The 16,785-nt window shown below is 40.2% G+C and overlaps 1 protein-coding gene across 1 annotated transcript in view; it reads right to left on the reverse strand.

Moving 5' to 3' along the window:
• The window catches only part of ADGRL4 (adhesion G protein-coupled receptor L4), a 262,139-nt gene that overhangs the window by 134,939 nt on the left and 110,415 nt on the right, over nt 1-16,785 (reverse strand). The window contains exon 4 of the mRNA XM_089684367.1: nt 5,995-6,141. Coding sequence (XP_089540493.1) covers nt 5,995-6,141 — 147 coding nt within the window. The remainder of the gene's footprint in view (nt 1-5,994; nt 6,142-16,785) is intronic.

Here is a 16,785-nt window from a genome sequence, read left to right on the forward strand (position 1 = left end):
GAAAACGTTGAGTACGATATACATGTTACATATTGCCACGCACCCTGAAGTAAGAGCAATAATTCTAGAACAAGATTTCCTCCATTGCACTAAACCGATGAAGTATAGGGGCTTTTGAAGCGTCACCAATAGAAAATATAGAGTACTGAAGTTTGTCGCCATTTCACGGACGCACACAAATTTAAGGTTTGACATGTTGGGTATCTATTTACTTGGTGCAACCTCGTCTTTTATATTTTACCAAATATTTGGGTAATTTATAGCGTTTGTTTGCCCTAAAATTCACTTTAGTGGTACTTTTGCGGTAAAATCATGTGAAAAATTGGAACTACCACTATTTTATTCTGTAGGGTGTCTGTTTTCAGAAAAAAAATCATATTTGGGGGTTTTGCATAATCTTCAACCCTAAAATTGATTTTTTAAACGTGAGCAAAAAATGCAAAAATGGCTTTAGCAGAGAAAGGGTCAAATACCACCAAAAGAAACCTTTATCTGTCTCAAAAAAATACAAATTTCATATGGGTACAGTGTCCCATGACCGCGTAATTGTCATTCAAAGTGCGACAGCGCTGAAAGCTGCGAATTGGCCTGAGCAGGAAGGGGGTGAAAGCACCCGGCATTGAAGTAGTTAAAACGAAGGATAATTGAAATCTTCTGATTGGTAGCAACCCCTAGCTCTGCTTGGAATTTTTTATCTGTGGATTTGTTCCATCTGGTAGAATACCGTTATTTACTTTTATTATTTTAGCAATGCTATTATAATTTAAATAATAAGAATTATAGTCACACGGGGCCTATGCTGGGAAATTGTGTGGGGTAGCTAACTGCACATTATTTTATTTGCTTGTTACATACTGTTTATTTCATATATATGTACGCAGGGGTAAAACACTAAGATAATTATTCTAGCTACTCGCAGAATGTAATTATTATCATTATTATTATAGGGCAGGATTTATATTTTTTATTTAGATTTTGTTTCACGAACAGGCAAAAAAGTCCTTAGGGCCATGTCACATGGGCGATTCTGATGCTGTTGACACTTTGTTAGCGGCAGAATCACTGAAATGAAACTTTCTTTGTCATTGCTGGAATTAATTTAGTCGCTGCCTGCAATGCTACTGAAGCTCAGTGGCTAATGAGAGAGCGGTGACTAGGAGACGTACCAATAGTTCGGTAAATGACGGCGTGTCTCTTTACGTAACCAGAATTTTAACATGGCAAAATCTCTCCGGCAATAGACTTGTGCGTATGACGGGGGTCTTAACCACTTGCCTGCCGAGCACTTTTACCCCTGTCCTGCCCAGGCCAATTTTCAGCTTTCAGTGCTGTCGTACTTTGAATGACAATTGCGCGGTCATGCAACACTGTACCCAAACAAATTTTTATCATTTTTTTTAGACAAATAGAGTTTTCTTTTGGAGGTATTTAATCACAACTGGGGTTTTTTTTTGTTTGCTAAACAAACAAAAAAGACAAAAAATTAAAAAAAAAAAAAGGTTTCCTTAGTTTCTGTTATAAAGTTTTGTAAATAAGTGATTTTTATCCTTCACTGATGTTCACTTATGAGTCTGCACTGATGGCCACTTATAGGCTGCAATGATGAGGAGGCACTGATGAGGCTGCACTGATAGGCAGCACTGGTGGGCACTGACAGGCATTACTGATGGGCACTGACAGGCATCACTGTAGAGGGACTGATAGCCAGAACTGATGGGCACTGAAAGCCAGCACTGATGGGCACTGAAAGCCAGCACTGATGGGCACTGAAAGCCAGCACAGATGGACACTGATGGACACTGAAAGTCAGCACAGATGGGTACTGAAAGCCAGTACAGATTGTCGCAAACGTGCGCACCAGAGACTGACGCAGTCCACCATTTTGTTAAGAATCTCCATTTTCTCCCCTCATTCTCCCTCCCCCCCTTGCTCTGAGAGGCACAGTGACAGTGTATGTGTGTGTTAAAAAATGTCACAGGAGGGTCATAGGAGCTATAAAGGCCCCCCCAGGGAGCTGGGGCCTAGCTGTCCTAGAACCTGTGCCATTTCACACCTCGGAAGAGATAAGGCAAGCTTTCCCAAGAGTTGAAAGAGATCCCGACCTAATGAACCTACTCAGCCTAGGTGACAGAATCAGATAATACTTCTCAAAATCCATGTTTCCCCTATGTCTCATATCTTGGAATATGGGAGACTTACATAAAAACCGGACATATCGTCAGATGGACAATGAGCAGGCGAACAGTTTGATGGGTCACTCGCCTTGTCTTGGACACACAGGAAAGCAGAAAAATAGATCTCGTGAACCATTCAGTGCACACTTTCATAATTCATATCTAATCAATCCTCAGACTTGTCTGCATAATAATCTACCCACGGGTGGAATGTCACTTGTGCAGATGGAAAGTTATAGGCCAAAATATGAGTTAGGGAAGATTTTTGCTCTAGTTGAGGCATCCACCCAAATCTCCACGCCCTAAGCGTAGATTGGTCCTTGAATTCAGAGCCACCCCCTGCTGGGGACTACAAAATAGGCTGTCAGGCCTAAGAAAGAAGTTGAAGACATCTCCCATTTTAACATCAATACCACCTGGGGGAGACCCGTGCCCCTTCTGCTCAGAAACTTGATCTGCTTACATCCAAGGCTTAATGGCAAGTACCTTAACCCTTTAACCTCTCTGTTATCTCTTTGCTGTGCTGTTATTCTCTGTATGTTTATATATATATATCTTAGTTACATCTTTTTTCTGTAAATATTTTTATTGCACCCGTTTGACCTTTTAGTAATAAATCTTTCTTTCTGAAAGTGTTGAACTGTTTCTATAGCTCTGTATTGCAATTTACAAATCTTTGCCTCTAAAGAGAATGCTACTGTTTGGTTAACCCTCTGTATAACTGGTCTGTGTTATGACCGTGTTATGCAGACGATTATTTCAATCATTATAGTGTTTTAGCTGAGCTTGCCGAGTGTCCTCTTTCTCTGACAAAAATGAGGTGGTGGTGGTGGTGGTGGTGGTGGTGGCGGCGGCATCGCTCAGGCTACCGGTACATTGATCTGTGGTCCATTAGCTGGAAAATCGTTGTGCAGGGTGCAGCTGGGTGTGGCATTGTTACGCACGTGACATCACGGTTTTAGATTGGCTAGTCCTTTGGTCACGAGTTTGGTGCGAAGGGCTGGGGTCTGACGCCACGTTTGTCACATATTGGACGTCGCGATCGTGGGATCGACGCATGTTGGTGGCAGCGATCTTGCGATCGTGACACAGATGTTTACTGAAAGCCAGGACAGACGGGCACTGAAAACCAGCACAGATGGGCACTGATAGCCAGTACAGGTGGGCAATGAAAGCCAGCACATATGGGCACTGATGGGCACTGAAAGCCAGCACAGATGGGCACTGAAAGCCAGCACATATGGGCACTGAAAGTCAGCACAGATGGGTACTGAAAGAAATAACATATGTGCACTGAAAGCCAGTACACATGTGCACTTAAAACCAGTACAGATGGGCACTGAAAGCCAGCACAGATGGGCACTGAAAGCCAGTACAGATGGGCACTGAAAGCCAGTACAGATGGGCACTGAAAGCCAGCACAGATGGGCACTGATGGGCACTGAAAGCCAGCACAGATGGGCACTGAAAGCCAGCAAAGATGGACACTGATGGGCACAATTGGCTGCACTGATGGGGCTACACTGATCATCATAGCACTGATGATTAGTGCCCTGATGATCAGTGTACTTGTCCCACTGTGAAACGCCGCTTACTGGCTCTCCTCTGCTCATGCACTGTCAACGTGAGGAAAGAACTGCCGATAACTGGCATTTCCTATTTACACTGTGATCAGCTGTGATTGGACACAGCTGGTCACATGGTAAAGGCGGCTCTGGCCCTTCACTTGGACATGTGATCAGCTGTGTCCAAAGGACACAGAAATCACAGGATGCATATGATGCACGCCCCATGGGCGCGCAGAGGGTGTGGTTCTGGGAGGACGTCCATGGACACCCTCCCACAACTAGCCAAGCACAATGTAGCTTTAGGCTATAGCGCGGTCAGAAAGTGGTTAAAGTAGACTAAAGGAAAAAGTTGTTTTTTTTTCATTTCGAATAAGAGTAAGGGACTGTCATAACCCCTATAATGTTTTTTTTTTTTTTGCTATCTGTACCCATTTGGGGAGATTTCTCTTCACTTCCTGTTCCATTTTTACATAGTAGCTATTTTTATTAGCTTGCTTCAAGCTAAGATTTTGTATATTTTGCTTTTTTTATGAACTATTGTGTCTATAACCAAATGTTACTGCCCTTCCCTAGTACCAACATCCCAATATTCAAGGAAGAGCCAAAAAAAATTTTTTTCGTTTCTTTTCTTTTTTCTCTTTCTTTTGTAATATTATATATGTTTGAGGATATATCTTAAAGCGAAGTTCCACTCACCTTGTCAAAAAATAAAAACTGTAGCTGCTGACTTTTAAAAAACAGCCACTTACCTGTCCCTCGGTCCTGTGGTGTGTCCCCTGCAGCCCGTTTCACCGGCCGTCCTGTATTCCAGGAGGCCGCCATCTTCAGTGTGGGCACCCGGCTGTGATAGTTTGCAGCTTCACAGCCGGGTCCCCACTGCGCATGCGAGAGTAGTGCTGCGCTTTATGAATGGTCCTGTAGTCTTCTGGGACCTGTCCCAAAAGACTACAGGAAGGAAGGGGAGAGGACAACTTCCGCTTCCGATCGCCTAGGCGATTGGACCGGAAGTGGGTACCTGTCAAATTTGGGTACCCCCTCCCCCCGCCCCCCAAAGGTGCCAATCCTTAATGTCATACTCCTGTAAATCTTAATTTAAGGTCCCAAGAGGGTGTTATTGGTGGCTGGACCTTTGGGTTTATTAGTCTGTTCACTTCCATGTTTTAGTGTCGTGAGAAAGATGGGCTGAGCTGCATCAAAACGTTGACAATAAAAACACTTCTGTTTTTTATCTTCCGTCACTGTAAGACCCTAAACCAGTTTTGGATTTATATGGATTTCTTCCTGGGTAATTAATCTGGGCATTTACTTTGGATACTCTTGGAAATATATATATATATATATATATATATATATATATATATATACATACACATATATATATTTATTTATTTCAGGTACTTATATAGTGCTGTCCATTTACGCAGCGCTTTTACATATATATTGTACATTCACATCAGTCCCTAACCATCAAGGGGCGTACAATCTAAGGTCCCTAACTCACATTCATACATACACATACTAGGAACAATTTTAGACAGGAGCCAATTAACCTACCAGCATGTCTTTGGAGTGTAGGAGGAAACTGGAGTAAGAGGAAACCCACGCAGGCACAGGGAGAATATATATATATATATATATATATATATATATATATATATATATATATAAATATAAGACTTTTTTTATCAACAATAAAATATTCTTGGAATCTTTTATCCAACTTTGGTCTGGTACTCCTTTCTGTATTTCTATGGTTTGAGTTACTGTTGGGTGCCCACTGGGGGAAGACTTGCTGTGTAGGAACCACCTCAACATATCGGTTGAGCTTAACTGAAGTTTTCCTGCATCTGACTACTCTTACAAAACTAAAAGTTCCCAGCACCTCAATTGTTCTGGAGTAAACTCTAAAATGTTGGATTTCCCATCACTTTCTGTCTTGGTAATGGTGGTCTCTGGAACTGGTGAATGTACCTAACAGGGCCACGGACAGCAATAAAAACCTGATTAGAATTCTAACCCTTCCTTACTCTTTCCCAAATGTAAAAAAAAGTACATTCACCACTTCTTTCCAAAAAAAAAATGTTGAAAGTAATTAAAACTATATCGGAAACTGCAATAATACCTTTTTGTCATCCATTATATTTTTAATAAATGTAATTATACTGAATATTACCTGGAGGAAAAATCTCTCCTTTGTAAAGCCATTGTAATTAAAGAACACAAAAAGGCGTATTCATGGCACCACAACTTACCTTGACAGTAAGTCCCGTCGTCTGGCTGAAAGTACAGGCTTCCTGAGGACGACTGATAACCTTCAAGGCACGAGCAGTTGAACCCTCCGGCAGTATTTTCACACAGCGCGTTGTCTCCACACTTGTTTTCACGGCATTCATCTATATCTGCAAACACCATGTCAAATCGGAGTTTAATGACATACTTACAGAATGTAAACTTTTTCCCCTTGTTACTAAGCTTCCAGTGGTAAAGACCCAAAATTGCAATTTAATGAGCAATAAAAAAAAAAGAAACATTTTTTGCATGATAATTTTGTGTCAATGAGATATAAAATATTAAAAAAAAAGAAAAAAATGTTTAAAAAAAAGGAAAAAGCATAATTATTTCCCACATCAGAAATCCCTGTTTCAATTGGATAAGGAACATAGTGAGACATATTTAGATATCTCTGTATTCAGCTGCAGAAAAACTAATATTCTGCTCTCATAAATTACCTGAAAATGTCTCTACTTAGTCATGTTTGTAATTAGAATTATGAAAATCCATAACTTAGGCTAAGTAGGGAGTTTTTCAAATGAACTGCCACATACTGTTAACGCCGTTTAGTTGTATATTTGGCTGGCGGATCAGTCGTAAACAAGGAGGCAGAGGAATTAAGAAGATAGATCGTATTTATGAGTTTAATACATACCAAAAATTTATTTACGTGAAGCTAGCTGACAAAAATGGCACTTTTTTTGCTAAGTTTATAGCAGGTCTCATGTTATGTGGATTGCTAAGAATGTATTTTTTCAACTTAACCAATTGACTCCCAGGCCAATCCTGACAGAAAAAAAAAAATCTACATTTTTTTGTTAGAAAATGACTTAAAACCCCCAAACGTTGTATATATTTTTCTAAGCAGGCCCTTGAGAATAAAATGGTGGGTGTTGCAATTTTTTATGTCACTTGGTATGTGTGCAGAGATTTTTCAAACGCAATTTTATGGGGAAAAACACACTTTGATTAATTAAAGTGCACACAAACCAAATGTTTTGGTAAAATCTAAAAGACGATGTTACACAGAGTAAACAGATACCTAACATTTACATTTTATATTTGCGTATGCCCAGGGGCGGACTGACAACTCATGGGGCCCCCGGGCAATAGGGGATCATGGGGCCCCTGTGTCCTTGCCCAAACTCAAAAAAGCCTATGAAAAAGGTACCAGGGGCATCTCATGGGACCCCCTACTGACCCCGGGCCCTCGGGGAGTGCCCGAGTTTCCAAATGGTCAGTCCGCCCCTGCGTATGCCCATGGAACAGTGCCAAACTACGGTACCTAAAAATCTCCATAGGTGACGCTTTATCCTCTTGCTGCTCCCATCTGGCTGTTTATGTGGATGGGTCGGACGGGAGCAGTGCAGATGCCAGTGGAGTTTCTAAACGTCCCTCCGCATCCGCCACCTGTGTGCGCTCCCTGAGAGTGCGCAGCGGCACGATCTGTACCCGCTGTGTTCACCGGACACAGCAGAATGTGGAACGTTGTACCAGGCCACTGTGGGCGGCCCCGGTGGCATGTGATTGCTGATTGGCCAATCAGCAAACACATACACAGTAGTAAACAAGATGTCATTTACTGGCATTGTTGTTTACTGCTGTGATCACAGAGATCACATGGTACAAGGCCACTCACAACAGCCTTGTACCATGTGATAAGCTGTGACCTATCATAGCTCTCACAGTATTTCTCACTAGCTGCATGAATGCAGCCAGAGAGAGTGAAAAATGATTGCAATTACAGTGTAAAAAAAAATCCTGATCACCTCCCACAAGTAGCATACAGTAGTGTCACTATGATGACACTGTACTGATAGGGTGACGGTATACAAAATTTATATATATATATAAATACTATATGCAATATGCAAAAAATAAAAATGTTTAAAAAATGTAAAAATTATTACAAATTTAAATCATAATTTTTTTCTATATACTTATTTGGGTTTTATACCAAAAAAGGTAGCAGAATACATTATGGCCGAGATTTCTGAAGAAAGATTATTTATTTGCAAAATTTTATAATAAAAAATGTTAAAGTTATATAGCAAACAATAAGAAACCTAAGTGCAATCAAATACCACCAAAAGAAAGCAATATTTGTGTGAAGAAAATTATACAAATATCATATGGGCACAGTGTTGCATGATCGTGCAATTGTCATTCAAAGTGCGACAGTGCTGAAAGCTGAAAATTGGCCTGGGCAAGAAGGGGGGTGAAAGTGTCCGGACTAGAAGTGGTTAAAAGCCTTTTTTGCTCTCGCTCTGACTTTTAGGTGATACTTCACATGTGTGGTACAATCACTGTCTACATATGCATGTGTTTGCATTTGTGAGTGAGCACAGGAGAAGGGGGTGCTTTTATTATCATTTATTTAATTTAAAACTATTTTTATTTAAAATTCTTTTTACACTGGTTCTTTTTTAATCAACTTTATTGCCATCACAAGGGATGCACAAGATCCTTTGTGATAGCAATAAGAATGACAGTTCCTCTTTATGGAGAGATCTGAGATCTGTTTGATCCCAGCCCCAGATTCCCCACCAGTAACAATAGACCTCCCTAACAACAATAGCCTCCCCTTCACAAAAATAGATCTTCTCCAGCAACAATAGATCCCTCAGTAGTCAGCACCAATAGACTCTTCAGCATACCCCAGCACCCCTTGCCATTACATACATTCAGTGTTGGAGGTGCCAGAACTGGGCTCCCCCACGTTCCCGCTGAAAAAAAGCCCTGGTCCATCCTCCAGCCTGTGGTTGGACAGTAAAAGGAGAAGCATCAGAATGATGAGTTCATCACTTTCACTCTGCTCTCTCCTCCTATCAACATATTCCTTGTTAGCACATGAGCACTGAAGCACCACTGATTGGCTCCTTGTGCTGCTACTTTCTCCAAGTCTGAGCTCTGCTGTACAGGGACTGCAAGAGGCTGACACTGAGACAATTTCGAGTACTTACACTGTTCGTATTAAAAAAAATAAATGTAAATGTATACTAAGTTGCATTTTTTGTGTCTTTTATTTCTGTTTGATGTTCAGCTTTAAATGATGATTGGTTACAGTTCATATATTAATATAAGTGGAACAGAGCTCAAACAGATTCCATGTCATTTAATTTAGGAAACATAGAAGCGGCTCTGTCAAACATATAGAAACATGTGGCTGCTAGTTAACCCAACCAATGACCTTGCAGTATGAGAGACTGTATACAATCATATTATTATTGTATATTATATTTATTAAACAAATCCCCAAATATCATTACAGATTTAGTCTTCATGTTATTATTTGGCGACTATACCAATGGCGAAATAGAGACAGGAATATTTTTAGGTTTAGCTGTAGGAATGTCAGTAATTTGGGGACTTCCTCTGTCAGGAAGTTGTGTATACAGTGAGTCACATAGAATTACAATAAGCTCAGCTTTACCGGCAAACGCCATTAACACGAGCTATTTATTCAAATTTTCCAGCCATACAGCATTTAAACAGCCAAGGAATGAAAATAGCAGTCTGAGTAATTTAATTTTTATTTTTCTATGAGTTAAGTACGGGGATAGAACTAACTTATTTTCTTGGCAATTCTGCAAATGATATCATGGAGAAGGACGCATTAAAAAAAAGCAATGAGAGTGCTATCAGGAGAAGTTCTCCAAAAAATGTGAAATGACATCTCTCAAGCCAAGAGCGCACCCTGAGAAAATGATAAGCAGAGAGGCGAGCAGTCGCTAATTTCTAGGAGAATGATACGTTTTCAAGATTGGTCCCTGAAAAGTTGTATTCATGGAAATGTCACAGGTTTTCAGATTTGGGCAAATTTACCAAAAATGTCTTTTTGTTTTCTGCAGTATAAAGTCGTATTTTTGTATATTCGTATTAAATTAATGTATTACAGTAGATACAGAGAAGGGTACCATTAAGGCTGTTTCTGACTAGGGTGCAATTCCATTCTTGTGATAACATTTTGGGGAAGGTCCTTTCTGTTCCAGTATGGCTATGTCCTATGTACAAAGATAACTCCATAAAGATATGGATTGATCATTTTTTTGGAGAATCTCAAGAGGTCTGCACAGAGTCCTGACCTCAACCCTTTTGGTTGAATGGGCAAAATTTCCCAGAGACATACTCTTCTCAAAAGCGTGGAGGCTGTTATAACCACAAAGGGACAATGGTTTAGCAGTGAAATGTCCAACAATTCATATTCTGAGTTGGATGGATGGGTTCCCTGATGATGTCCACTTTGGACCATGTGTGCATAATGTCCTGTGAAAAGGCCTCTTGTAGTCGCCATTGAGAAAAACACAGGAGAACAATTAGTACACAGGGACAGAGCACTGTCATATCTTACAACAATCCCACGCATGGAGTGGCTAGTTCTCTTTTGGAAACCATTTATTAATATAATTATCTTGTCTTAATATGTTTTTAATCAATTATGTATGCAAATGTGTAAGGTTTTAAGGAGGGTCGGCACCGATCTTTTGTTTCTAGGCCACCGTAAACTCCCGTAAAGCAGGAGTTCTAGGATGACCGAACAGTATATAGTCAGATCTCACAACTAAATACTATAAAAAACAAGATTTTTTTTATTACATATTTGCTAAAAAGTGGACAAAATAAGCATTGTGTCCATATCCAAAAAATCGCAATGGCACTTTGTCAAACGATATAATGTTGACGTGTTTCGCGGTCACTGCTTCTTCTTCAAAACATTCAATTTCTTCATATGACAGCATGCTGTATTATAACACTTTTCCTCTGCTAAACACATAATGAGATACAAGCAGTCATACATTTAATGTATGAGTATTGTAAGTACAGTATCTGTGGATATTATTTTTTTCCCGTCTTGCCTCTCATTGATGTGCTGTCCCTTCTACCTAGGAGGATAGGATTCCCCCTTTTTTTACATTAATACTTCTATCTTATATGCAAAACTTTTTTGATATATATATCTTTTGACTTGTATATAACCCTATGCAGCTGTTTGTACGATTCTTTATGTAGCACTACCCCCTTAGGGATTGCTGATGAATTCAGGTCCCCCTATAGTCCTCCATAGCCAGTCAGCTAGCATTTTTCACTCAAGCTTTCACTCTTTGTCAGAGATCAGTCCTTGAGCATTGGCTTTGTTATTTTATTGAGGGGATTAAACTTGGATAGGGTAAGGGGTGTATAGGATGCCCAATGGAACCAAAAATCTGAGGACAAACTTCCTGAACTATTCACAGCTTCTCTTCTCTGTTGGAGTGCTAGCCAGCAGCTAGCCCAGGGGCGGACTGACAACTCATGGGGCCCCTAGGCAATAGGGGATCATGGAGCCCCTGTGTTCTTGCCCAAACTCAAAAAAGCCTATGAAAAAGGTACCAGGGGCATCTTATGGGGCCCCCTACTGACCCCGGGCCATCGGGCAGTGCCTGATTTTCCAAATGGTCAGTCCGCCCCTGAGCTAGCCACTACCCCAGACCCTAGATGAACTCCTGTTCACTCAGCAATCTGGAGACTCTCTTCCTGAGCAGACAATCTGGCTCCTGTTCCTTTAAATGGATAACAGTCTCTAGCACAGGGCTAATCTGGTTTTCCACCAGTGTGCTACTACTTCTGTCCGCCCAGGGGGTGCAGGTGTAGTCACTCAGATCCTCTCCTGTACCGTTTGCGGAATATCAAACAATAAAAGAAAAATTCCCAGCTCAACTTACTGAACAGCTTGTGAATGAACCGAACTGTCCTGTCCAACAGTACGCATTAAAAACAGGGGTTTAGTTAGCACACATTTGCAAATACATGTGTAAGCTGCAGAGCCTCTTCACGGCACCCCACTATTCTACAGTTCCTAACTCTAAATTTTGAGAGTCCCCATAGTAGAGTCACATGTATAAATAGATAGACTGAGGGAAGGTGAGCCTGAGAGTGTCCTTTAAAGGTACAGGGGTGCACTGGACACACCTATAGCACAATGGCAGCCAGGATGTCCAGTGCACCTTCTCATTAGCAAATCAACAGTACAAAAAATGGCCACTGCCCCAGTCTGTAACTGGCCTTTACAGCAAGGAGCACAAGGAAGGGCGACCACCAGAGTGTTCCTACCCCTGTCTGTCCAGGGGATGCAGGTGTACTCACTCCAATCTTCTCCTGTACTGCTTGCGGAATTGCTGCTGCTACCAGGCCTATCAGCTGGGCTGCTCCTTTTCTGCCATACAGGTTGTCCTTGCTCAGGGGGCCAGTAACTCCAGAGTTTTCCTACTTTCCAGCTCCAGGCTCGCAGGCAGGCCCCATCCCACTAGGTCTCCTGGCAGCCTTTCTCCTCCAGCTTGACAGCTTCTTCCTGTTTCTCACTCCTCTCTCATCACCGCACCTCTGCTACTGAGCAGGCTCTTGCACTTTTTAAAGGAGTCCAGCCCCTTGTTAGGAATTGGCTGAGGTCCCTTAAAAGTGCAACCAACCCCTTCTCAGATCCACCCACTGCCTCCAAGGTCCCCCTCCGAAAGCCTCAGAGCAGGGAGAAATTCCAGAGGAGCTGGCCTGCAGAGTCTCTCAGTCTTGACCAGAATTTGACACCTCTGGCCATCTCACCTGAGCTCCTAACTAACCATTGGGGTCTAGCTAAACTAGGAGGGTGCTACAGTTATATCTCCTTATGACATTACATCTTCTCACAAAGTGCCATTGTGATTTCATGGATATGAACACGATGTCTCTTTTGTCTACTTTTTTGGAAATTTGAAATAAATAAAATATCTTGTTTTTATATTATTTCCTTTGTTTATACTTCACACTACATGTGTTTGGGTTGATGATCTCTCAGTATTTTGCCAGACCAGGATGTCAAGTAAGATTACTTCCCTCCAAACATATCCACTGTAGAGCCAATGTAAACAAGGTACAGAATTTAAGCTTGCAGAGTGCACCCGGCCTCGATCCCTGAAGAAGTCACATGCTATCATGACGATACATATAGGGCGGAGCCAGGTGATACAAATGCAGAAAACAGAAGTGACGCGGGAGCCACTGTCACAATGTTATGATACCTATAGAGAGCGTACTGTATACATTTGTAAGTCCTTCATAAATTGTAAGTGCAATACTTTTTTCATAAAGTTACATTTTAATTTGCTACACTATGAGGAGCTCTCTTGCTGTCTGAACTTGTTAGCAGAGAAATGAAGGGGAGACCCGACCCCTTAGAGGGGCATAAACATTGGAGTGACAGGTTACCAGTTACCACTATGTTGAATGCATCTAAGTGGAAATTGTCCATCATACCACCACTCATGAAATACAAAATTGATCCCTTAAAGGGAAAGCGCTTCCACACCTGATATAAATTAGGTCCTTACTACAAGGTGAGAGCATTGCATGAAAGGTGGTGGGACCCACTGAACAGGTGGTGGAGGAAGAAGTGGTGAATGAATAATCTGCAAATCATCACATTGTGAAATGTTGATCAAGAAATAAATAATTGGGACATAAAACCAACAGAGCCGCTAACACAAAAACGTTTTATTTATATTGATTTGTAGATAAGTTATAGTGGTGCACATAGTGGATATTATATTCTGTGATTTAATTTTTTTGAGTGGCTATAGGAGTGTATACAGGTATATTATTCACACAATTGTTCCATATCCCTATATAAAACTTTTGTGTGAATAATATACCTGTATACACTCCTATAGCGCAGCATCGTATTTTTATTTTATTCATCTTTTGGGACCAACTCTCTCTATCTCTTATTCCTCCTTAAATATTCCTCCTTTACCTTTGGTGAAGAATATTTCAATAAATGTACTCTTTAACTGTCACATGTATTTATATTGCACTAAAATCTCCCATCCATCTTTCAGATTATTGCACTGGCTAAGTTTAAACCATAATATGAATTAAAAGTAGAGGTGAAAAAAAGCTCATTGGGTTTAAATGATCACTCTTATGTTTTAATTGGTCATGGTTCCCTTGATTTGGGGGGTGGTAAGTGTGTCAATTGTATTCTAAAGAAAAAATCTAAATATTCCAAAGAAATTCCTCTTTTACAATGCAGAGGGTTGGAAGGATTGTCAGTTATTCAGTTTTTTATGGTTTTTGTGTCCCCATTGAAAGTAATTCCCCTTACTTCCTTTCATTTCACAGAGCTAGGTCAACCAGAGCACAGACAACACCAATTCTTTTTAGTAAAGCAAAAAAAATGTGGTGCAGCTCAGCATAGAAACCAATCAGCTTCCAGGTTTCTTTCAGGTTTTTTGTCAAAGACTAACTGAATAAGCTGAAGTTAGAAACTGACTGGCTACCATGCACAAACTGCACCAGATTTTGCACTCTCCAGTTTTAGTAAATAAACCTTTATAGTGTTCACATGCAGGCTGGAGGCTTCATTGATAAAGGAGGCTTCAACCTGTAGATTCCACTGCAGCCTGATAGTGGCAGTATTCACCTGTTTAATATTGTAATTGTCAGATACAATAACAGTATTAAAACATAATATATTAATTAAAAATTAGAAAACAACTTTTTTTATGTTTGCACATTTGTTAGCCTTTTTTTAATTAAAAAAAAAAGAAAAACAGAGCTTCTAGTAAAATTTTGTGCCAAAGAAAATGTGTATATGTCCTTTAAAAAATATATTTAAATTATTTTGGTATAAAAAATAAATATAGGTAACGTTACACTACTAAATGTTGGCCTGCCATATAGTCATTGCTATCTTCTGGCCAGGAGTGTTAATTTTACTTTTATCTAGAGTTTATGAAGGAGTCAAGGATGGGAACTGTAGAATATTATTCAGTTATTGTCCACTCAAAATAATATGTGAAAGAAAATCCTGATTTATTTTGCAGAAGGGAAGTACACAAAGCATAGAAAACAATACACCATACAATGTAGAAAGCACTGTGGATAATTGCGGGCGTGCTAAGCTTAGCTGAGACAATATCCTGCAATTACTATATATTGCAAAGCTTTATTGTCGTCCTAGATGTTTAAAATACCTCTATATTAGCTGTCCTGGAATTCGAGCCTAGCCTTCCAGCAACATATTGGATTTTGATTAAACTTGGACCTGGACCCATGTGACATAAAATCACATCAAACAGCATCTATAAAGACATCCTGCACAATTACAGGAACCATTCTCTTATATGTCATAGTTTTTTTTTATTTTCTTACTGCCAAGAAAGCCCACTTTTTCAGTCTTATGCCATGAATTTTTAAATTAAAAGTTTTTTTTTTAATGTTATCATTTTTTTTTTTCAAGCCTATTAAATAAAATGTTCAAATAACAATAATCTGACCACGGGGCTATCCATAGGTACTATTAATGTCTGAATTATTGAATAAAGTCTTGGTTGTATAAAATATGTAGCTTGGTCTTCTTTTGATGTGAAATGCGTTAGATTGAGATCAACATGCCAACACTCCCAGACAGCAGTCTTAGCACATTAGCAAAATATAATGTATCATGTAATAAGGATAACATATGCATTCCAGATGGCCTGATAATTCACACTTCAAAGGCATCAACTGTAAAATAGTACAGAAAAAAACCTGGCAATATATGATGGTGTCAGTTGCTAACACTTTTCACATGTAACTCTGCGGCAGCATTGATGCAAAAGGCAGAGGGGTTTATCAAAGACACCACAAGCACCACAATAGACAGCTTGCCTGGATTATATAAATAGGTTAATAAATATAAATTACAACCCAGTTTGTATGAAAGAATAAGAAGTGGTTGTAAAGGCTGAAGGTTTTTTACATTCATTCATTCTATGAAAAAACATTCTGTGTGCAGCAGTGCCCCCAGCCCCCTCAATACTTACCTGAGCCTCATCGAGAGCCAGCGATGTGCATGACAGCTTCGGCTGTCCCAGGTCTCTGCCTCCCCATTGACTGAGAGAGCAAGCAGGAGCCATTGGCTTCCTCTGCTGTCCATCACAGCCAGTCAGCCAATAAGGAGAGAGAGGGGGCGGGCCAACCCATGGCTCCATGTGTGAATGGGCACATGGAGCAGCAGATGCCCCCATAGCAAGCTGCTTGCTATGGGGGCACCCAACAATAAGGAGGAGCAAGAAAAACCTGCAGGAGACCCGAGAACAGGAAGATCCAGGCTGCTATGTGCAAAACCACTATACACAGCAGGTAAGTATATCATGGTTTGTATTTTACAAGAAGAAAAAAAAAACTTTAGTATCGCTTTAAAGGTAAATTAAAGGTATTTTATATTAGATTTAAGAGTTAATTTGATATATAGTTGAATGTCACCCACTTACTTTAAATATTTTTTGTTAATAAGGGGTCACTTCATTTTCCTATAAACCATTTTTTTGTAATTGAGAAACGATCAAAGTATTTATTTCAGGTATTTATATAGCCTTAAAAATTTACACAGCACTTTACATACTGTACATTCACATCAGTCCCTGCCCTCAAGGAAATTACAAATTAAGCTCTCTATCTCACATGCATGCATACACATAATTTAGACTAGAGCAAATTAACCTGCCAGCAAGAGTGAGGGAGGAAACCCATGCTTGTACAGGGGGAACATGCAAACTCCATGCAAACAGAATTCAGATCAAGGACACCAGTACTGGAAGGCAGAAGTTCTAACCACTAAGCCCACATATTCAAGAAACAAAATAGAAAGGCAACAGTAACTCATCTCAATATAGACCAAAATCTATACCTTCAACACCTTGGTGAATTTATTCCACAAACAAGGCAGTTCTGAAGGCAATAGAGGGTCCAACCCAGTACTACCAGTACTAGCAAGGTGT

Source organism: Staurois parvus, unplaced genomic scaffold, assembly GCF_062004578.1.
Source record: "Staurois parvus isolate SC_StPar_1 unplaced genomic scaffold, SC_StPar_1.0 ptg000347l, whole genome shotgun sequence".
Taxonomy (NCBI): domain Eukaryota; kingdom Metazoa; phylum Chordata; class Amphibia; order Anura; family Ranidae; genus Staurois; species Staurois parvus.